The sequence below is a fragment of the Staurois parvus genome, unplaced genomic scaffold (genome assembly GCF_062004578.1).
Source record: "Staurois parvus isolate SC_StPar_1 unplaced genomic scaffold, SC_StPar_1.0 ptg000361l, whole genome shotgun sequence".
Classification (NCBI taxonomy): Eukaryota; Metazoa; Chordata; class Amphibia; order Anura; family Ranidae; genus Staurois; species Staurois parvus.
This window is the reverse complement of record NW_028318157.1, coordinates 1,125,259-1,149,440: the sequence shown is the minus strand read 5'-3', so window position 1 is coordinate 1,149,440 and position 24,182 is coordinate 1,125,259. Positions and strand designations below refer to the sequence as shown.

The 24,182-nt window shown below is 41.5% G+C and overlaps 1 protein-coding gene across 2 annotated transcripts in view; it reads right to left on the bottom strand.

Moving 5' to 3' along the window:
- The window catches only part of KIAA1210 (KIAA1210 ortholog), a 129,199-nt gene that overhangs the window by 84,529 nt on the left and 20,488 nt on the right, over positions 1 to 24,182 (bottom strand). The window contains exon 2 of one of the 2 annotated variants that reach the window (XM_089684917.1): positions 18,319 to 18,407. Coding sequence is in view for 1 of the 2 variants with exons in the window: in XM_089684916.1 (XP_089541042.1) it covers positions 7,644 to 7,777 (134 nt within the window). In the remaining variant the exon portion in view is untranslated. Of the gene's footprint in view, positions 1 to 7,643; positions 8,217 to 18,318; positions 18,408 to 24,182 lie in introns of those variants that run through there. The other variant, XM_089684916.1, reaches the window with a different exon arrangement.

The following is a 24,182-nucleotide window of genomic DNA, read 5'->3' as shown; positions in this document are numbered from 1 at the left end:
AAAACTAATCTCAAACTATTTTACTGAAACAGTAGTTCATGCTTGGAATAAACTTCCAGCAGAGGTAGTGAGACAGTAAAATCACTCCAAAACATGCTTGGGACATACATAGATCTATACTCAAACCCCACCCCACCCAAAACACACCCCTCTACACACCACAGGCAGATTATGTATGGACCACGGTCTTTTTTTTGCCGTCATTTTCTAGAATTCTAGATACAGCAACAGTTTTCTGTATGGAGATAAAAGATTTTGTTTTGTCAGTGTGAAATGGTCTGTCTTCAGCCTCTAACTGCCACTAACTAGACAGCGATGTCTGTTAAAGGAAGTTGAAAAGTAACACTGACCAGATCCATAAGTAAAAAGAAAAAACAGCCTAAAAAAGAAAAAATTAATACAGCCACCACATCTAAGAATTGCTAAGCTGCAATATAATACAGTTTTGATTTATGGTTTAATACCACTGTACTTAACATACAGCCTGTTCTGAGTTTATCCTCTGTGTAAACTGTCAGAAAACCCAAGTATTGTATATGGAAGCCAAAACCAAACTACATCAATTTTCTGTTACTGCCAACGCTTTCATATATTCCTTCTTTGAAGAAAGATAATCAACAAGTCTTTTTTTTGTTTGTTAACAAGCATACTTCCTTTATATAAAAACCTCTCACTTTATGTGTTGAATAGCATTGTTAGGAGACAGCAACTTCTTGAAAACAATGCAAGTTACAAACCCAGCAGTGTTTCAAAAGCCAGCCAGACCTGCTGCCAGTGTTAAATGTGCCCCCTGGTAGCCTCATAAACAAGCAGTCATTTCCAGGACAAGTGAAACTGGCCAAATTTCCTGGATCAAGCTCCCTTTTCTGAAATGAAACATGCTACCGAATAACAAAGAGTAGCATTACCAAGTTCCACTATTTGCAAAGGAAATTAAAAAATGTGCTGTACATCCATGGTCCAATGCATTCTGCATAGTGTGACTGTTTCCAAAAAGGACACAGGGAGCCTGTGTGTAAACTATAGGTAGGAGATTGCAAAGGAAAGCATAAAATATGGAACTTTTATACAATTGATAATGACTGATTTTATAAACAAATAGGTATGATAATATTTGTATGTTTTATGGGAACATAAAAAGGATAAAAAAAAAAAATAATGTTCAGGCTTTTAAAACAAACTTTAAACTTAAATTTGTTGACGATATATACAAGATTAAAAGGATAAATGACGCTGCCAAAAAACAATTTTTTTTTTTTTTTTACTTTAGAAAACAAACTCATGGAGTAACACTGAATATATCCATGCATATTTCTGTAGCCATAAATTAAATATGAACTGTAGGCAAATATATATATTTTCATACATACAGTTCTGTATATAGGTGTCCTTTTATCATGCAGCGGTGAATGACCGCTGCTCAGTTCTCCGGCATTCTCAGAGGAGAGAGTTCTCCTCTGAATGACATTTTATGAAGCGATGTAGATTGCTTCTCCAAATGAAGAGAGAAGCGATCTACAAAACGCTTTGAACGCTGGAAAACAGCTGCTGTTACTATAACTCGCGAGAATATAGTAAGAGATCAAACCCCAATTTTAATAAGCAGTGATAATTTACCGCTGCTTCGTTTGCGGTTCCCCCAATTCTCCAGCTCTGGGCTGGAGAATCTGGAGGAAGAACACAGATCGCCAGTGAAGGGCTGACGTTGCTTCTTCATACACTGTCAGTCTGTGTGCTGAGATGATCAGAGAACATGTTCTCCACTGATCATCTCTGTTTCCTAAACTACTAATGATCGGAGATCAAACGATCCTTAGGATTGCAGCTGATCTCAGTTTCATAAAAGGACACCATAGTGCGTTCATAAAGTATTCAGACCCTCTTCACTTCTTCAGTGCTGTTGTTATGTTGCAGCCTGATACTACAGTCGTTTAAATGTATTTTTTTCTCAATCTATACTCCATTAAGAAAAAGTGAAAACAGAATATTGGAAAGGTTTGCAAATTTATGAAAAAAGGAAAAAAACTGAAATATCACATTGGCATAAGTATTCAGACCCTTTGCAACAATACTTGAAATTTAGCTCAGGTGCCTCCCATTTCTCTTGATCATTACGGAGAGGTTTCTACAACTTGATTGGAGACCACCTGTGGTAAAATAAACTGATTGGACTTTATTTGGAAAGGCACACACCTCTCTATAAAAAAGGCTTCACAGCTGACAATGCATACTGTATCAGAGCAAAAGCCATGAGGTAAAAAAAAAAAAAAAAAAAAAAAAAAAAAAGGGAATAACTTGCAGAACTCGGGGACAAAAAGTATTGCAAGACACAGATATGGTGAAGGCTACAAAAAAACAACAAATCCCAACACAACGCACCTCTCTGCTGCACTGAAGGTTCCCAAGAGCACAGTGGCCACCATAAATCTCAAAAGGGAAAAAAAACCTTTGACCTGGACCTTAAACCTTGACTTATTCCCTGGCCAAACTGAGAAATTTGGGGAGAAGGGCCTTCATAAGAGGTGACCAAGAACCCAATGGTCACTCTGTCATCTCCACACAGGATCTCTGGAGCTTAGTCAAATCTCATAGTCAAAACTCCAGAAGGACAACCATCACTGCAGCCCTCCAAAGATCTGGGCTTTATGGCAGAAGCTAGACGGAAGCCTCTCCGTGCAAAGCACATGAAAGCCCGTGTGGAGTTTGCAAAATCTGAGCAGAAGAAGGATCAGCATTAGATGCCAATCAGGCATGCTGAATGTCCAGTTGTCTTTCTAAACTACTTTGACCTACCCACTCTCCCATCTCCAAAGCATAATGGCTAATAATTTGCATACAAGAACTGGAAAGGTTAAGAAGACTCCTTGAAAGACAGGAAGACACAGGACAGCTTTGAATTTCTAAAAAACAAGTATTTCACACATTTATCAAAACTGATAAACATACCATTGAACGTGTTTTGTTTTAACAGACCAGAATGAAACTAAGAAGTTAATCATTAGGGTTTATATACATTTTAAGTACAACTGATGTTCTCCTTTAAAACTCCACATCTACACTCTGCTGCAATAGACACATTAACTGCTTCAGAAGATATTCCACCTGAAGCGCCATCCTCCTACATTTTTGGCAGATGTTATAAGCCACCTACAGGCGTCTTCCTTTCATGAAGGAGAGTTTACATACTTTCACTTGGGCAGAAATGAATCTCTCTAGCCAATCCCAAAAGACCACAAGTGGATCTGTTCCAAATTATCAGGCTGCAGATGTTTCCTGCCAACATTCTTTTGGTTAATAATACTCTGTCTATACGAGTAAAATTTTCACCTTTTTTTTTTTTAAAATGCTCCATCCCTATCTATTTTTATTCATCAGTTCAACATCAGTGCCAACAACTACAACAGTGCTGGACAGTAGAGTGCTTGTGTATGTCTGCAAGCTTGCAAAACATCTCATTTGCAGCAGACATGGAATACCCCGGTTTCTGACAACGTATTAACAAGGATAGGTAGGAGAATCTGTCAACAGTCATCAGGAAAGGGAGGCTGTGGCATTCAGGGCAATGAAGGAAAGGATTTCTAAGTAGAGCTAAGCCTGAAAATCCAATTACAAAAATATCATATTTGCTATGAAACTGGGGCCACTAAGGCCTTGTTCACATATCGCATAGCTATGCAGTTTTCAAAACACGATTGTCACGTGATTCTGCGTGTCACATAGGACCAGCCCATTCATTTGAATGGGCTGTTTTATGAGCGTCTTGCCTGAAAAGAAGTTCCTGCTCCTTTTCTGGCATCATTCTTCACATGATTTTTAAAAAGGCAGGGTTTGCAGGAGAATGGCACCCAAACGTGCGTTTCACATTTTTCAGCAATTGCCATGCGATTTGGAATTACAATTCTGCCCGCAATTCCAAATCACAAAGTGTGAATGGGGCCTAAAAGATACAAATGGCAGTAGGACAAAAACTATGCAGTGTGCCTCTACCACCTTCAACGAACATCAGGACCCATTCTGTACTGTGTCTGCAACACATGGCATGTACCTGTTCTGTGCGGTGGAGGGCAGATAGTGGGGTTTTTTGTTTTTTACTTTATTGCAGGGACTTCAAAATCAACATGCACTTTATTGTAGTGATAAGTATAGAAAAATACAAAAAACAGAGCCTATGGGGCAGAGCTCAGCTCAAGGTGCCACAACACAACCGGAAGACAACACAAAAGACTAAATACCACTTACAGAGCTCAGAGTTAATAAGGTTCAGGAGAAAGAGTAAACAGAAGGGCAGACATGTCCTTATCACTTTAGAACAGGGGTCTCCAAACTTTCTACACAAAAGGGCCAGTTTCCTGTCCTGCAGACTTTAGGGGGGCCAGACTGTGGCCATGGGGTGTAAAGAAATCCCGATGTCAGTGGGGGAAAAAAAAAAAAAAAAAAGAAAAGTGTCACATCTTTGGTGTCAGTAGGTGAAATTATGCCCCATTGTTGGTATGAGAGGATAAAATAGTGCTCCAAGGGCCACATAAAAGCAAGGAAAGGGCAGTATCTGGTCCTCGGCCCACAGTTTGGAGATCACTGCTTTAGAGGTCAAATACACACACACCAAAAAAATTAGAAACACTTTTTAATCAGAGTACAGCATCAAGAGACGACCCCCAAAACAGTAATGGTTTTACAGGTGGAGGCCACAGACATTTTTTTTCCCTACTCATCTTTTCTGACTAGTTTTGCATTTGGCTAGTTTCAGTGTCACTACTGATAGCATGAGGTGATACCTGGACCCTACATAGGTTGCACAGGCAGTCCAACTCCTCCAGGAAAGCACATCAATATGCCATTGCCAGAAGGTTTGCTGTGTCTCCCAGCACAGTCTCAAGAGCATGGCATGGAGGAGATTCCAGGAGACAGACAGTTACTCTAGGAGAGCTGGATAGGGCCGTAGAAGGTCCTTAACCCATCAGCAGTACTGGTATCTGCTCCTTTGTGCAAGGAGGAACAGGATGAGCACTGCCAGAGCCCTACAAAATGACCTCCAATACGCAGACATCTACCTGCTGTGGAATCCGAAAGGTAGTTAATCTAGAAATAAATTCCAAGACTGACACTCAAACTCTGAACCAGGCTGGTTATTCATTAGTCTTCAAGTCCCAGGTGCCACCATCTTGGATATGGGAATCCAGCTATGACTTCCTGTGGCTTTACAGCTGACTTCCTACTTTGTGAATGGGCCCTGCAGTCTCCTGGGACCTGTGGAGTGTCCCACAGTAATTGGCCAACTTCCACTCACATCTTCTACTAAGCGAGTCAAAGTGGGAGTGGGTACCTGTCAAAACTAGGTACCCTAGCACGGGGGGAAAAAAACCCACATACAAAAAAAAGTGTTGGGGGTAAGGAGAAGAAAAAGCAGAACTTCCCTTTTCAGGTGAAGTGCTTCTTCAAAACTAGTTGTAAACCTTTACATATACCCAGTAAAGAGACTGGCCCCAGGTGATACACAGAAAAATCCTCTTGCATAAATTGTACTTTTTTTTTTAATCTGCAGTCTTATGTTCCCTACAGCCAAAGTACATGGTTTTACAGCTTATCTGAGCTTTCAGAAAGCAGGGGGCAGGAAGCTGAAGTTACACTAGGTGAGGAGAGCCGATTGGAGGGCAGAACATATCTTCCTTCACACAGCACCCAAGAAAAGAGCGGAAGCTGTCAATCCCGGGTTATGTGCAGATTCTTTCTTCCTCCCCAGTTACCTCTCTTGGTGTCAAGAAAATGTGTCAGAAGAAGTGAATCATTCAGGTGGCAGAAAAACAAGGCAGCAGACAGAAATTACACATTTTCTCTCTTTCAAGGAGCAGGTTTAATGAAGACAAAAAAAAAAAAAAAAAAGTGACCCAATTCCTTAATTCACACATTCAATGTGGATGGTGTCAACTTTAGTTGAGGCCATTGTACTCCGTCAACAAGGAGACACTGATCAGTGTTGCTTTAGACCACTAGCTTCCTTCTGGCATTTGTTCATCCCCAACATACCTACACACTAGGAAAACAATACGGCCTCAAGCTATACCACAAATAATACTGGATCTAAAGTTATGAACACTGGGGAGAAAAAACAAAAAAACAAAAAAACACAAACAAAAACACACACCTCTACCTATTTTTTGTTTGCACCCCCACCCCCTTCCCCAACATTCTCACAAAGGAGACACAGACAACAATAGAAGATAGGATGGAAGGAATTTTCCTTTCAGAAATCAATTAGGGACAAATATGTCTATGCAAAGATGAATACATTTTATGTTAAAGTGATCCTAAAAAGGTTCATATATAAACAACACACAACCAAAAAAAGGGGGAAGTTCTGCTTTAAGGCTCCACCCCCATTAAGGATTTCCACCTTTGGGGAGCTGGGGGAGGGGGTACACAAATTTGACAAGTAATTGCTCCCACTTCTACTGCAATCGCCTAGGCGACCGGAAATTGTCCTCCTCCCTCAGTCTTCTGGGACACGCGACAGGTCCTAGAAGACTACGGAACCATTTACAAAGCGCAGCACTATTCATGCATGCGCATTGGGCACCCGGCCGTAAAGCTGCAAGCTGTCACAGCTGGGTTCCTACACTGAAGATGCCAGTGCCAGGGAGAGAGGATGGCCAGTTAACCCAACTGCCACGAGGCTACATCTGGATTGAGGGACAGGTGAATGTCTATTTTAAAAAATTTAAACAAAAAAAAAAAAATAATAAAATATCAGCAGTTAAGCCTTTACAACCACTTCATTTTTATTCAAAGTATTAAAAAAAAAAAAAAAAAAAAAAAAAAAGGGGGAGGACTGTAGATGAAGTTATGATCCTAGCTGCTTTTGGTCAACCTTGGTCATCTAGATCAAGTCACTATCATCTAATTCTAATACAAACTTCTTCAAATACTACACGTTGGCTTCCCTATCATTACAGGTTTTAACTTTTTGTAATCCGGACATGATGGGGATAACAAAAATGACAAAAAAAAAAAGTTTTATCTTTTCTTCAAATCTAATCCAGCACACCCCTCACCTACACACTGGAAAATCCTTCTCTCCCCAACTTGCCCTGCTCACCTTCAAGCCACAAGGTGATTACATACCATACACAAAACTATTTTGGTTCTATAAACAGTACAAGTCACTGCACAAAGGCTTTAATAAGTGGCTTACCTGTAATTTACAGCACACAAAGCAGTCACTTTGCTGTACCTGGTCTTAATTATGGCATTCACACTCATCTCCTCATGCTATTGTAGTCACTTAGAACAGTTAACCCTTTCCCGACTTTCTAGAATTATATTTTCTGCCGCTTTTTCACTTTTTTTTTTTTTTTTTTTTTTTTTTTTTTACACACAAGTATGGTGTTCCCATTACTAGCAATAAACCAAATCTCCAACAATCACAGCACTCTGCTATAGTAATTCAAAAAAGCTCATGCACAGCTTTCTAAAATTATGCAAAAATTCTGCAAATACATAAAAATAATACAGATCACTTAAAGCTATGGTCACAACAGCATTGGAGGAAGGAATTCCATCTATTCTTCCCGTAGATTCAGTTTCGTCCAAGGCAGCGTTTAAAAGACAGAAGCAACAAAAGAACAAAGAATGAAGGCTTGACTTACTTTTTACCTTTCAGACAACTATACAATGCAGACATTGTCTGGCTGGGCTTGCACTTATTGCATTGCCTTCCCTGTGATGTCTTGGGTTGGGATTGTACAGTACTCGTGATCCAATTCCATAAATGCCCACACATACAGCACCTACTATGCTGAAAGACAGCAGTGGCTGCTATACAGACAGATCCATGATCTCTTGCTGGGAGCAAGGAAGGCTGTGCTTATTCCATAAATGGGGGAGTCTCAGTGCCCTCCCCTTTTCCATTTTCGCTCACACTCTCCCTTTGCTATCAAAAAGCAGCATCCCTACTACATAGTATTTTAAACTGCTTGACAGCACTGCCCTGGAGCAAGTGCCTTGGAGGTAATGAGAGAGAAGAGCAGTTCTGCTACAGTGCTTTTCAAAAGAGTTTTTACAGCATTTGCAACAGTACATGCCATTTCATAACTTGGCTGCTACATTTCTCAAGCTCACACTTGTCTTGTTACAGTTTTTTCTTTTTATAAAAAGTACCAAAGCACGGAGATGACTTTCTTGGGTCTTTAATTGGATTTTGTCTGCAGATGCTGACTGTTTCCCAAAATGAAACTTTATTCAATTTACAAATGGCACTAAATAAGTTGTGTGGGGTTAATTTGGGTGCTGCAAGCTATGCCTTCCAATTCCTTCGCTCTGTTTTTAGAATCTAGAACTGGTAACACCAGGCAAACCATGCCACAAATGCTGTTCACTAAAATGCAACTCTACTGACGTCAGAAAAAAAAAAAAAAAAACCACTTCATCCTACAAGGTCTCACATCTTTTGGGTACTCCTACATCCTTTTATACAATTCTTTGTTGTGCCACTTCTCTGCCTCCGTCTGTTTTGAGAAAGTCTACAAGACACATACAACTTGGGAACTTACAAAATGGAGTACTTGGTCTACACACTTGTAGGACAAGGAAGTGATGTTTCTAGAGCACCAGATTAGCAATTCAATATACTAAATAACTTACAAAGCCATCCATAACTCTGCCCCCAGCTACATCACTAACCTAGTCTCAAAATACCAACCAAATCTTTACTTTAGTTTCTCCCAAGACCTCCATCTCTCTAGCTTCCTTGTCACCACCTCCCATGCGCACTTCCAGGAATTCTCACATCCTATGGAACTCCCTACCCCAATCTGTCCGACTATTTCCTATTCTGTCCACTTTTACACGATACCTGGCTTTTTCCAAGTGCCAAGCTGCAGCCACCTTCGTTGGCGGGCATGGAATGACATTACCTCTACACATGCACAGGATTGCAATCACCCCAACAAACAGGATCTGTGCCAGAATGTAAAACTAAAAGCTCAATGTACAATCCAAAAGATGACTGCCAGACATTTTATTGCAGAAGAGAACAGTGTGCCTGCTCTTTTTTTGTAAGGCTATATGCCAACTACATCCTATAATGTATATGAAATGTAACATTGTTCAGGACATCAGTGATATTATTGCATTACATACACACCCATTTTACAAGGCAAAACATAAAATAACTTATGTAAAATATACTTTTCCCAAGAGTTGTTTTCCCTTATTAACTGCACGTTATAAACTACAGAAAGAAGAAGGAGTATACAATTTATATAGGTTACCAGTTTTCAGTGGAAACCTTGTACCTAGTAGAAAGCAGCGTGGGAGTGTAGAGTGCTGCAACCCAGTTTCATCCAATTACAGTGTAAAAACCAAGGAGAGAGGGAAAAAAAAAAAAAAAAAAAAAAAAACTACTACACAATCCATTCAATAAACCAGGCAGACCCTTATATTACATAGTTGATGGTGCATTGAAAAGAGGTTGTACATATCAGATTGTATAGTTCTAGCTGAATTAATAGATTTAGATGGGGTCCATTATATGGGGTCAATAAGTCAATAGGAACAGAAATGTAAGCTCCAATATATTACATCTTGTAGATATATAGACAGTATGATTCTACCAAATTGAAGCCAAGTCACAAGGACTGTGGGTTAGAGTGTGGAATATGGACATTTTTATTTCGAGATTCTTGGTTACGTCAGACTGCTACTCTGCTCAGGCCACTAAAAAGATAGTATTGACAACTCTGGAGCATACCTGGAGAAGATATTAGCAAGATTACACACTCTCTGCACTTTTTGGTTGGTGACTAGAGTACAGTGACTACAGTACAGTGACTACATTTGAATAGCTCAGGAGGCCAATGAGGCCCTTTGCACACAGCAGCTTGAAACCACTCAGATCATGGGGGGGGGGGGGGGGGGGAAAGAGAACCTTTTTAACTAATAGGCACCCCAGGCACGTAAACAAGCTCTGCGCATTAAGAAAAAAAAAAAAAAAAAAAAAAAAAACACAACACACGCCATGCTTCCTGCTTATGTGTGCATACTCGCAAATTCATGCACAACCCATCCTTGCAGGAGTGTCTGATGCTCATAGTACAGTGTACAAGAGGAATGTGGGGAGGTGCAGTGTGGTGCTGGCAGTAAAATCAGTCTGGTTGCTGCAAAATTTGGAACTAGTATTAAAACAGAATGGTTGGCAGAGGAGAGGTGCCAACAGCATCTGTTTTGGAGGGTGAAGTATGGTATGGCCCCAAAAAGGAAGCTCCTTTCCAGGGTAGCAAGTCCCTAGCCTGTCCCCTCCTTGTCAGGAACCTTTCCCTACCGCTAACAAGCTCTCTCTCTCTCTACACTAGACACACACACAAAGAAGAGTAGACTTAAAATAGACCCTGCCAAGATGGCTGCCAAGGGCCACAGCGCAGCCAACTGGAACGCTGCTCCATTGACCCAGGAAACCATGGAGAAACCATTCCCGTCTCCAGGCGGTGGTACCATTCAGACTGAGCGCCACCTACAGTGGAGAAAACATACCGCACCTGCCTACAGTGTGTTACTTAAAAGTTTTACTACTACTTACCACAAGCACTAACACTCTCCCTTCACCAATACGAATCTTGCATGCAGGATGTTATTGTCATGGCAAGGAAGAACTGAATATCTATTAATAGTGAGGAGATCCTATGAGAGAGAAGTCGTCCCCCCCCCCCCCCCATATAAAACAAAAAAATACCGTCCCAAAGCACTGATGGCTGAAGGACACAGGCCTCTTCTGTAATGGTAACTACTACCCGGCACCTCACAAAACTGTGAGAAAGAGCAAGTACGCCATGTTGTTCGGAATTCAGCCATGATAGTTTGAATCACAAGAACTAATGCAGCAGGGTTCCCCTTTTTACATTCCCCCAGGAAGGCATCTGGTACAATGCACAAACTGTTAACTGATACCAGGACCTTCTTGTCAGTCCATTCATCTGACACACACAGACCCTTTTCATTAAGGGATACACAATCTAGTCTAGGTACCCTTGTAAAACTGTCTAATTCGCAAGCTTGAGCAACACGGAAAAACAAACAAATCCTGCCACCCCCATCGTAAAAACCTTAGCTGCAGTCTGTAGAATACACATCTGTCTCTTCCTCTCTATAGTACCCGTAATCCTGGTGTAATTCATAACTAAATAACAGCACAGCCAAAATAAAAGTGACTTATTTACCTCCCTCAGTTAATTTGTCATGTTTTTCAGTCCAAAACCAGCTACCCTAGGAGTACCAGGAGCAGAACCAGCCCAATTCTTCTGCTAGGCGAACCAGGCATCAAAGACCTAACATACACTATATTGACAAAAGTATTGGGACACCTTCCTTTACACGCACATGAACTTTGAGGACATCCCAGTCTTCATCCGTAGGGTTCAATATTGAGTTGGCTCACCCTTTGCAACTATAACAGCTTCAACTCTTCTGGGAAGGCTGTCCACAAGGTTTAGGAGTGTGTCTATGGGAATGTTTGACCATTCTTCCAGAAGCGCATTTGTGAGGTCAGGCACTGATTTCAGACGAGAAGGCCTGTCTCACAGTCCCCACTCCAATTCATTCCAAAAGGTGTTCCATCAGGTTGAGGACAGGACTCTGTGCAGGCCAGTCAACTTCCTCAACCCCAGACTTACTCATCCATGCGTTTATGGACCTTGCTTTGTACACTATGTGCAGTTATGTTGGAACAGAAAGAGGCCATCCCTAAACTGTTCCCACAAAGTTGGAAGCGTGAAATGGTCCAAAATGTCTTCGTATGTGGACACCTTAAGAGTTCCTTTCACGGAACTAAGGCGCCAACCCCAACCACTGAAAAAACAACCCCACACCATAATCCCCCCTCCAGCAAAACTTTTCACTTGGCAAAATGCAGAAAGGCAAGTACCATTCTCCTGGCAACTGCCAAACCCAAAAACACATCCATTGGACTGCCAGAAAAGCGCAATTCGTCACCCCAGAGAACCACTCTAGAGTCCAGTGGTGGCGTGCTTTACGGTACTGCATTATCAAACCAGATTTTGAAAAGTGATAAAACTGTAATGCCCCAATATGAACTAAAGAATCCCCGTCTCTTGAAGAGCGCTACTGTAGTGTAAATCTCTGAATATACCCATCTGTGGTAACAGCGTGTGTTACAAATGTATTCTAAAATCATAAATTGCTATTGCTAATCTTGTGAAAGTTACAATTTATCAATCTAAATAGTTGCTGATGGCAGTGTAAAGAGTTAATTTTAACTAAACCCAGTGACAATCACTCTCAGTCTGTTGGCACTTAGATTGTGGTCCCGCAGGCTGGAAAATCTGTGTGTAGCGTGAGGCTGAGAGAGTGATTGTTGCATATCAGTGACAGCGTGGTGCAAAGTATACCAGTTATTTATCACAAGTTGGTGAAAAGGTCAGTGGTCTGACCCACCTTTGTCACATCTTCTACACCCTTGATGCTTAAAATGTCAGCATGAGGTAGAGTTTCTGTGCAAACTAAATGCCCTTTCCTGGTACACTGCAGGAGGGGTCAGTGCACCACTAAGGCTTGGTTCATACTGCTGCGACTTGGAGACCCCAAGTGGCATGACTTATGAAATCCCATGTTAGTCAATGACAGCTGTCTTAATTTGCACTACTGAAGTCGCTTAGACTTTAGAAAAAGGTTCCTATATTACAACTTTTATCCGACTTGTGCCACCTCCAAGTCAGATCCTCATCTACATTGATGTGATTTGGATCTGATGTTACAGGAAAATTACCCAGGCAAAGTCACATGGTATGAAAGTTGCGCATCAAGTTGCCAGCAAATAGAAGTCACACTAAGTCGCTTGACTTTCAGGTCGCAGTAGTGTGAACCAAGCCTTAAGCTTCATGTACACTGGGCTTAAACGCCACTTTTACAGGCATTTATTTTTTCAGCCTGTAAAAGCATCTGTTAGTCTATATCAGTGGTCTCCAAATTGTGGCTCGGGGGGCTGAAAGCAGCCCTTTGCGTGCCTTTATCTGGCCCTTGGGGCACCATTTCATTCGCAAACAATGGGGCACAATTCCTGCCAATGACACCAACAATGGTGCCCAATGACACCAATGATGGGGCACAATTCCTCCCTATCACACCAATGATGGAATACTATTCCTACCAATGACATCAAAATGATGGGGCACAATTTCTCCCAATCACACCAGTGATGAGGCACTATTCCTACCAATAACACCAAGGATGGGGCAATATTCCTACTAATGACACCAACAGTGGGGCCCAATGACACCAATGATGGGGCAAATTTCCTCCAAATGACACCAAGGATGGGGTATTGTTCACTCCAACTGATGCTTTGACATTTTCTATCCCTGGTGGCCACATTGTGACCCCTCTAAAAAGGTCTGAAGGACAGTAAACTGGCCCTTTGTTTAAAAAGGTTTGGAGATACTTGGTCTATATGGTACTAGGGGTATCAAGTGACAGCATAAATGTTTTTATGACACTTCGAATCAGCAAGAAAACCAAAACAGGAAAAAAAGGATAGCAGCAGAAAAAGAAATCAGGCTACAAAAACATTCAGACAAAAAGGTTTTCAATGTTCCATCATTACATTGTTAGAATAAAAAAGCCAAACATTCAATTTACTGGAAAAGGACTCCTTTACTCCTCTTCATTTTACTCAAAACAAGTTTCAAAAGCCATGTCTGTAGGATGAAATAATCCATATGGTTTTAATGACCTGGGACTGAACTCTCATTGTGTACACAGGAGACTGTCCCTCCAAGCCCCCACAGAACAGAGATGACTTTTTGCTTGTAGAGGGTGAATAATGAGCTATAATAATCCAAAAAAGAAAAAAAAAAAAAAAAAAAAAAAAAGGAAAAAAATGTAATTGCAGCCACACTTTACATTAGTTAGACTTTATGACCAACTCAAAGTTGGTACTTTCACACAAACTATTTGTGTGCACTATGAAAATGTAAAACGTGCAGCTTCTATTTATGCAGAACACCCCCTTTAAAACTATTCTTTTTAAAACTAGATTTAGATTTGCAACTGTAGGTCTTTGGTATCCTGAATGTATTACAAAATTCAGATCTGTAATGGAGCCAAATTTGCTTTGGATTTCTCAAGTTTTGTTTAAAAATACACAAAACCACAGATATATTATACAAGCACCATTATATTATAGCACCAACAGTTTGCACAGCACTTTACAACAAAACAGTACAGTTACAATACAATTCAATAAAGGAGGAATCGGAGAGCTCTGCTCATTAGAGTTTACAATCTAAAAAGGGAGGATCGAGTGATACAAAAAAAAAGGTCTTAACTGTGGGGGATGAGCTGATTGAGAAAGTGGAAATACAGTTTTTTTTAGGTGGCGGTAGGATAGGCTTCTCTGAAGAAAAGGGTTTTCAATGGTCATATAAAAAGTGGGCAGAGTAGGAGATAACCTGACAGATTGGGGTAGGGCGTTCCATAGGATGGGAGATGCTCGGGAAAAGTCCAGGAGGCAAGCATGGGACGAGGTGTCAAGGGAGCTAGAGAGCAGGAGGTCTACAAGAAATTATTTCCATTATGGAGTAAGCTTTGGTCAGCTGTGTTGCCTGTCAGTTCTTTATATGGTAGGTTTTTGTGTTCAGTCTCCCAATCAATAGTAAAAAGCGCAAGGGTGGGTAACACCAGCATGTAATGGCTAGGGTATGGATCTGCAGCAGAAGTTGGCATTTCCATTACAGAGAAACCATTGGTGAGCTGAATGGTTTACTAGATCTTTGAATTACAATGGTAGTTTGTGTGCGCTTACTCTCCCAATCAGTATTAAAAAAGTGGTCACTTTCAAACTGCTGGACTTCCCAGTTATTTGTTTATTATACAACATGAAAAATCCCTCAAAAAAGGTGGGAAAAAACATGTGACAGCTATTCAGGGAACCAGTGACCTTGACTTAAAAAATTTCTTCTCTTCTCCTCCATCTTGAAAACACCCATGAAAAAAAACAAACATTCAGTTTGGTTGGAACTGACCTTTACACGGTTTAATAAAGTCCCTCAAACACTAACTCATTAGGGGTACCAATAGTTTTTTTTTTTTAAAGGACTTCCATTTTTACTTAAAAGAACACCAATACCTCTACTGTGAGGGAAGGATTGGTGCAATCTGAACTAAGGAGCCAAGGACTTTTTAGTGCAAGCTCATCCAGACAGCTGCTAACAACAAAGTACAGCAGCTTAGCAACATCCCTATCAGTCTTAGAGCCACCTCTTTGCATCAGAAAGGACCAGCCAAGTCCAAAGTTGCAATTTGCAACAGGAAACAAGGACTTGGCAATAATAACAGGCAATTTCTGTATTCCCTCAAAATGTTTTTAGCCTGGGAAAAAAAAAAAAAAAATTTAAATGTGGCCCTCATATCTAAAGACTGGTAAAACTGCAATATGTTACTTTATTGTTCTTGTTTTTAGATATCCTCTAGCTGCATCTTCTAAACTGGAAAAACTAGGCATACATAATTTACATAGATTGAATATCCTCTAGAATAATTGGGTTTATTTCATAAACTACTGCAAAGAGCAACACAGATTTACAAAAAAAGACAGTAACCCAGTACTTCCAATATACTATAAAATAACAATTAAAAAAAAAATTGAACTATGGTCTCCTGTATGATATTATCAAATACCTGTATGTGCAGCAGCACTTAAATTTAAGCGCTTCCACACGTACAGTTTTTACCTAGTTCCACTGCACACAGTCTTAAAAATATCTATTGAGCCCGCCAGTGAAGTCTGACTAAAGTGGCTTCCTGTGATTGTGTGGCAACAAAGCTGCACGGTTTCAAAATTCAGAGCAGAGTTGCCACTCATGTAGGCAGTGGGATGGGGAGGGAAAAAAAAAAAAAAAAAAAAAAGTGTTGCAGAGAGCATTGGCACAGCTGATTCACAAACCTGTGGCTTGTCAATCAACACCTAGACCCACCCGCTGCTTTCTGGATTGACAGTACCTGCCCCTGATGCTGAAACTCTCCAACTGTGAGCCGCAGTGTCTGGATGGGGGAAGCATGCAAGACAAATATTGAGGATTTGGCTTAATCAGGTAAAGAAGCTTTTCTATGACGCTTTGTGTATCACATTTAAAAACTCAAACACTCTAAATAAGTACCAATTAAGTTTTTCTATGGAAAAATATGGCTGCACTTAGAGTAAGTCCAGGCTTTTGGATGAAAATTAGTTTTAATTTTTGAGATTAAGAACATTTTGAGGAAATGATTGGTCTTGCCAAAGTGCAGCGTCCTTGTCTCTTGTCAAGAAATGAAACTGCAAGTCACCTCTTCTTTTGGCTTGACTAGTCTTTACTGATAAAAAAAGGGGGCATCTCTACTACTTTGCTTTGGGTCACCTTTTAGGTGACCCTCTCTCACCCTTCGTTGTTAGGTTGATATTGTAAAAACTATGCCATGTCATGCACTGGTAGGGTCCCAGGCAAGGATCCTTGTAATGTTTTCCAGATGCATAAAGTTGGATTTAGACTTGTGCAGTCTGTTGAGCATAGGACAAACTCCTGCTGGAGTTCGGCATCTGATCTTCCATGAGGGTGACGCAGTACAGGGCATGGAAGCAGCGTTCCCCTGGCTTCATACAAGAGCTTTTGGTGTATGTGAACACCATTGCAATGAACTGTTTTCTGCAGTAATTTGCCAGTCAATTCCATTGGGGTGCACATACTTTTCCTTGCACTGTACAATATAAAAACCCACATTCATGCAAACAGACATGGAAAGGGGAGGAAAAAAAAAAAAAAAAAAAAAAAAAGAGAAGGAGGATTGCAGATATAAAAACATTTCAAGGCAACCAATACCATTTCCCTAGTACATGCAATACAGTATACTAGATTTCTATAGAATCTCAGAAATATTTTTATTCAATATTCTCAGGGCTGCAGCAAGAAGGACAAAGAAATACAAACAAAATCTGAGCTAAACAATAGGATTAGAAGATCATTAGGGAAAATGTAGTGTCTGTTTAAGGAATATTTTAAATTCACAAACCAAATGCAGATAAAATGGATATTTTTGAGGCTGGAATGGGACATGTATAAAATACTGGACTGTGTACACTTTGGTATTTCCTGTAGAATAGCAGGAGCCAAAAATTACATACATCATTTAACTATGGCTCCCTTGTTAAAGACATATGAGCAGTGCTGCTCATACAGACACTATTCATACAGACAGCAAAATCCTCACTACTTGACACATTACATCTAAATAGGTTTCTGTGGTTGAATATGACAAAAAAAAAAAAAAAAAAAAAAAAAAAAAAAGAAGTACATCACTTCATTCAATTATCTTCCTTAGCGATCCCCTTGATAGTAGGTTTCAATAATGCTCTTATTGTCCAATCCCCCACACACACAAAAAAAAAAAAAAATTGCTGCAAATTAGAAAATATTTAAACACATTTTGCTCCATGTGGTCACCCAACATCCCCTGCAGGAGCTGTCATTGCATTCTGTCTGCACAGATCTATGAATGATCAAACTAAAAGTACAATCTGCAGGTCACGGAACATGAATTTGTAGCTCTCTACGGAGACAGAGCTGGAGGAAGAGTCTGCAGCAGCCTGTGCTTCGCACCCACGATTGTCGTTGCAATGCTTTGCAAGTTTATTTGCAACAATTAAAGGATAAGGTCGCCTTTTAGTTAAATACAATAAATGCACTTTTTTTTGCAAATAAAATGTGCATTATTTATTGGACTCGCCTGTAAACCATTGCACCAGCAGATTGCTGGTGCCATGCAGGTCTCCTGCAGACCTGTCATACCTGTTTTCTCATATGGGATGTACAGGCAAGCAGATATACTGACAAATACAATGAATGAACTACCACAGCGCCATGGTAGTTCACTGAGAACTACAAGCCAACGGCTGCTAAGGCTGTCAGGACTTGTAGTCTGTCAAAGAGGACTGAGTGAGTGACACGGACAGGCGGGTGGAGCCCTGCACGGCTTTTTTTTTTCCTCTTTTTTTTCTTAAAACTTGACAGCTATTGAGGGGGAAGATGATCACACACTAGCTGTCAAAGCAGGGACCGGTAACATGTTACACCCTGAATATGGGTGTAACATGCAACATGTTACAAAAGGTGAGCTTATCCTTTAATGCACATTTTTTGGACTTAGTCTTTCACACACATATGCATTTCTATTGCACATTCAGCGGTTTGCTTTGGAGATCAGCTTAAGTTTAAAACTATGTATCCAAGACACTTTCTAAACAATTGTTTAGGAAACGTTAATAGGGTATTAAATAGAACAAACCTGAGTAAGTGATGCCAGAAGGTTGTGGCTATATGCGTTAGTCACATGCAGTCAGAGAAACCATTGTTGGCAGCTTCCAGTTCATTGGTCTGTGTAAAAGAAGAAAATATTAAATAAAGCATTTTATAAAGAATAAAATTCTATTGCCGATTTTAAAAAAACTCTATGCAAAACATTACATAGCACCCTCCTAATTTAGCTAGGGGGAGCTAGATACTAATTGTTAGTCAGGAGCTGATTAGCAGCTCAGGTGAGATAGCCAGAGGGGTCAAATTCTGGTAAGGACAGAGACTCTGCAGGCCAGTCCCTTTGGAATTTCCCCCTGCTCTGAGGCTTTCAGAGGAGGGCCTTGGAAGCAAAAGGGTGGATCCAAGGAGTGGCTGGCTGCACTCTTGAGGGATCTCAGCCAATCCCCAACAGAAGGCTTGGCAATGGGCTGGGACTCCTTTAAGAGTGGAAGAGACTGCTCTGTAGCATGAGTGAGGAGAAGAGCATGGAGCAGGAAGATGTGAGGCTGGTGGAGAAGGCTGCCAGGAGGCCTAGTGGGATGGTGCCTGCCTGCAAGCCTGGGGCCAGAGAGGAGGAAAACTCAGAACTCATTGGCCTTCAGAGAGAGTATGGCAGGGAAGGAGCAGCCCAGCTGATAGGCCTGGTTGCAGCAGCCATCCTGCAAGCAGTACAGGAGAGGGTCTGAGCAAGTACACCTGCACCCCCTGGGCAGATAGGGAAAGGAGCACCCTGGTGGGAAACCAGATTAGCCCCCTGCTAATGAATGTGCACGCTAAAGAAACAAGAGCCAGACCCCCTGCTCAGGAAGAAAGACTCCAGATTTCTGGGTGAAGAGTTAATCTACGGTCTGGGGTGGTACAACTAGGAAATGCTGGCTAGCATTCCAGAAACTGTGTTGCTGAAGAAGGGAAGCTTGTGAATAGTTCAGGACGTTGTCCTCAGATATCTGCTCCCTTGGGCATCCTATACACCCCTTACCCCATCCATGTTCTAATCCCCTCAAAATAAAACCAAATGCTCAAGGACTAAAATTTGTCTCCGGATGAAAGCTTGTATGGAAACTGCTGATTAACTGGCTATGCAAAACTATAGGGGGACCCAAATTTATCAGCAATCCCTAAGGGTGTAGTGCTACAATTAGAAATGCTTACTGTGAAATTACAGTCATTTTCCAGCTTAGGGGACAACATTCCAAGCACCAACAGTCAAGGTGTGGTCCACACTTGGGACAGGATAACTCCACAATTTACTAAATGAGCGAGTAGCAAACTCCCCCATCCATGTCTCTATACTTTATTTTGCTGAAAAAGCACGGTGAAATATACCCCCTAGCATTTGTGGCTGTGGCCATCTTGAATAAGGGCAGTAACATTTACTTCCTGGAATCCATCTTATCTTAGGCATGTAGGCAAGGTGTGCTTAGCCAAGAAAAGCCCCTCCTCCACACCTGAAGACTGCTGGGATGTATGACATTTGCCAAGGCATGGAAGCAGGAAATAACTGAAGAAATGTGAAATAAAATGTTTAACACATGTAAATATAGTATACCTTTCCCATCTACTTACTAATATTAGCAGCATTTAAAAAGAAAAAAAAAAAACAAAAGTAAATCAGTGTTAGTTTGGAGAGTGAAGTTCTGCTTTAAAGAGGCCCCAAACCTCATGATAAAGAAAAATGAGAAGTGAGGGAATGTGGTTCTAATGACTAGTAGCCCTGTGCTCACTGCCTGGCATAGAGCTCATTTGGCATTTGCCATTGAACACTAGGATTGCCAAGTCTGCCACTGCTACCCTGTTCTTTAAACAGATGAGAGCAGGTTCACCCTGAGCATATGTGACAGCCATGAAAGGGTCTGGAGAATGTTATGCTACCTGTATCATTGTTCAGCAGGACCGTTTTTGGTGGTGGGTCAGTGATGATCTGGGGAGGCATATTCATGGAGGGGGCACAGACCTCTACAGGCTAGACAATGGCACCCTGACTGGCATTAGGTATTGGGATGAAATCCTTGGACCCATTGTCAGACCCTATGCAGGTGCAGTGGGTCCCTCCTAGTGCATGACAATGCCGGTCCTCATATGGTGAGAATGAAGGCAGTTCCTAGAGGATGAATTGATACCACTGAATGGCCCCCACGCTCGCCTGACTTAAATCCAATAGAACACCTCTGTGATAGCATATTTCGGTCCATCCAACGCCACCAGGTTACACCTCAGACTGTTCAAGAGCTCAGTGATGTCCTAGTCCAGATCTGGGAGGAGATACCCCAGGACACAGTCTGTTGTCTCATTAGGAGCATGCCCCGACATTGTCAGGCATGCATACAAGCACGTGGGGGCCCTACAAACTGGAGTACCATTTTGCGGCAATAAATTTCAACAACAACAACAACAAAAAAAAAAAAAAAAAAAAAAAAAAAAACACACGGACTAGCCTGCTGCATTATTTTTTGGGGGTGTCTTTGAATTCAGTCCTCTGTAGGTTGATAATCTTCATTTCCCTCAAATGATGGGGCATCTTTATGTCCCTAGCACATTACCCAGTCCATATCAGCATAGATATCAAGCATATTTTCCACCATCGAGATCTGATGTGTGTTCTAAGTGTTCCTTTAATTTTTTAGAGCAGTGTATATACACCCCCCCCCCCCAACTTGTCAAGCTATAATATTGTGCACTCTCATTGAATAGCGCCAAACTAAGGTACTTAAATCTGCATAGACAATGGTTTAAACATTATACAGGTTAGTAGTTTTGAGTTATAGAGGAGGTCTAGCACTAGAAATATTGCTTTTGCTATAATGTTTTTGGCAATACCTCACAAGTATGTTGCTAACACTGTTTACATGCGGGTGCGACCTATGTCCATTTTTTTAATTATAAAATTACTGTTGGCTCTCAAGGTGGGTTAGATTTGCAAGAAGGAATAGGATTACCTGAAGGAGGGTGAATAGAACACTCACCTATATCATTCCAAAAATCCATAAGTGCCCCCACAACCAACTGGGAAGACCAATAGTTTCTGCCATCAAGGGACCACTTGAGAAGGTTGGCAAATATATGGATACTCTTATTAAGGGTATTGTGGTGAAACTCCCATCGTATGTACAGGATACCCATGGTGTACTTTAGAAAATATGGTAGGCAAAGGCCCTAGAAGGGTCCCTTTTGATTAGTGTTAACATGGAGGTTTCTCTACAGGTTGATTCCATACAGGCCTCGTGGGGTTGGCCCACTTCCTGGAAGTTAACTTCCCCTAATGGGGACACAGATTGAATTTTGTAACTACTTGGGCTTGCTCTCAATTTTTCACTTTTTGGGAGTTGGCTACCAGCATGCAAGAGGTTCCTCCATGGGATCCCTAGGGCCCCGGCCTATGCTGGCCCTCACCTAGGCTTAAGGGAGGAGGAGGTGGTTTACCTCAGCCATGTGGCTATATGGCTGAGGTACATTGACAACATTTTGTTACTGTGGAAGGGCTTGGCTGAGGAAATTCACAGCTTTATGCTGAAATTAAAATCAAAAACGAGTGGCACATTAGATTACCTTATAATTTTTACAAAGACAAACCTTTCTGTAAGGGCTTGCATCAATCCAGGGCAATAGAAAAACTATACAGGAAACAGCTGCCAACACACTCCTGTAGGCTAACAGCCACCACCCAAGGTCCCTTGTACGAGGCATCCCAGTGCAACCTTTGCTGCCAATTTGCAGGAACTGTACCCGCATTGAAGAATTTAGAGAGGAAGCTACAAATATGTACAGAAGGTTTTATGAGAGGGGCTCTTCTCACAGAAAGATTAAAGCCAGAAAGAAAGCACTTGATTGATTGGGAGGGGTTGCTTGCCATGAGTGGGGTGGAAGGAGAAAAAAGGAACCATCCAACCCCATAAGGGTTATTACCAAATATGGTGCACAGTAGGAGGTGTTCAGGAATGTTCTTGGCAAAACATTGACATATTAACATGATGCCCACAACTGGCTAAAGTAGTTGGTCCAAGAACTTTGATGGTAGTGGACATGCCTGGAACCTTCATGCCTATTTTGTACACACTGAATTTTGATGAAACTCAAATGGGAATTGGATGTCCAACTTACCACCACTAAAAGGGGATGTACCCATGTGAACATTGTCAAATTTGTTCTTACGTGGACAGGACTGATGTGTTCGCCAGTACAGACCACTCTAAAGGGGATGCTGTACCTTTTAGAGACCAAGTACCCAAACCCCACTTATTTATCACAAAGTGCCAACACTGCAATTAAACCCGAATACTGGAGGTTTTAGTTTAGAAAAGGAAAAAAAAAAAAAAAAAACCTAGACAACTCATACATGAACATCTTCTGTCTTAAAAGAAACACAACAGAGCTTTCAATGATACAGCATTTTAAACAGTTCCACTGACCACCAGCACGGGGGGGGGGGGGGGGGCAAATTTCCATTGACCACCAACTCAAAAGGGCATTGTTCGACTGACCACTTTTGGCTTGCTCTGAAAAAAGCAACAGAGTGCATTTCCTACCTTGTGAGGCCTCTGCTAAAAATCACAGCCAGTCCAAGCAAATATATCTAATATATATTCAATTTATTTATATGTATATAGATTAAAAAAAAAATGTATTTTCCTTGGCAGCACAGGCGAAAGCTTGGATGAGTCGCAGCTCGTGATGTCATCGCCTGGTGCCGCTACTGCTTTCTGAGCATGTGCATTGGCCCGTATGTGCGCCGCTATCTGATGCTCGGCTGCTGGGGCAACTTTGCTAGTGTGCCAACATAGGGCTCTGCGTGCTCACTGCGGCATGCATGCCATAGGTTCGCTACCACTGGTCTATAGGATCCAGCAATTCATCAACTGTTCTACTAGCCACTGGATTTATATGCTGGAATGTCCATGCAATAAATATTACACTGGAAAAACCAAGCAGCAGCTAAGGGTCTACACTGGCAGACATATTAGTATTAAGAATATTAGGAGTATTAAGAATAAGGATGACAGTCCCTTGGCACTACATTTTGCTGGACAAAATGACTGCAGACCAGAAGGCCTGCAAGTTAAAGAGAAATGTGTCCTAAATCTCCCACCACAAATAGGGAGGGCTTTAACACTGTCTTTCCATAAAAGGAAAATATGTTAAATGACAAGCTAGGTACTTTGGCCCCTTGTGGCCTGAACATGGAATTAAACATCCAGGTATTTTTGGATCCTTAACCTCTAAGTCCCTGTAATCCATATTTGCGGCAACACCCATATGCCGCACATACGTGGCGCTGAGAGGGCTCCCAGCACAAAGACCAAGCTGCTGAAAACAGCTCTCAGTCCCAAGTAAACATCTGAGCTGGCAGGACTGGGTTCCGATCATGTGACAACTGTTATAGCCAATCACAGTGGTCACATGATTGCCGATCCTTGCCACCTCCCTGGGCTTTAAAGAACTGCTAAGAGGACGTCAGACTGGACAGGAGGGGGTAAAAAAAAGTTGTTTGTGGTTGACAAGTCTGTGCCATGTGAGGGGGACATCTACTGGAATAGAGATTAGTACAGGTACTAGGCAAGCTCTTAGTTCTGATGAAGCTTGGGGGGGGGGGGGGGGGGTGGGCACGATTCATAGTGTGAACAGAGGCTAAAAAAAAAAAAAAAAATAGGCATGGTGCCTTTAGTGAAACATGGTGGTGGCACTATCCTATGGGACTGCATGAGAGCTACTGGTGTCAGGAAGCTCAATTTCCTTGATGGTATGAATTCACAGATGTACAGATCTATATTGAAAGAGAAGATGCTACCATCACGTGCCCTGGTCGTTGTGCACTTTCAACGTGCCGATGATCCAAAACACACAAGGCCATTGTTGCATTCC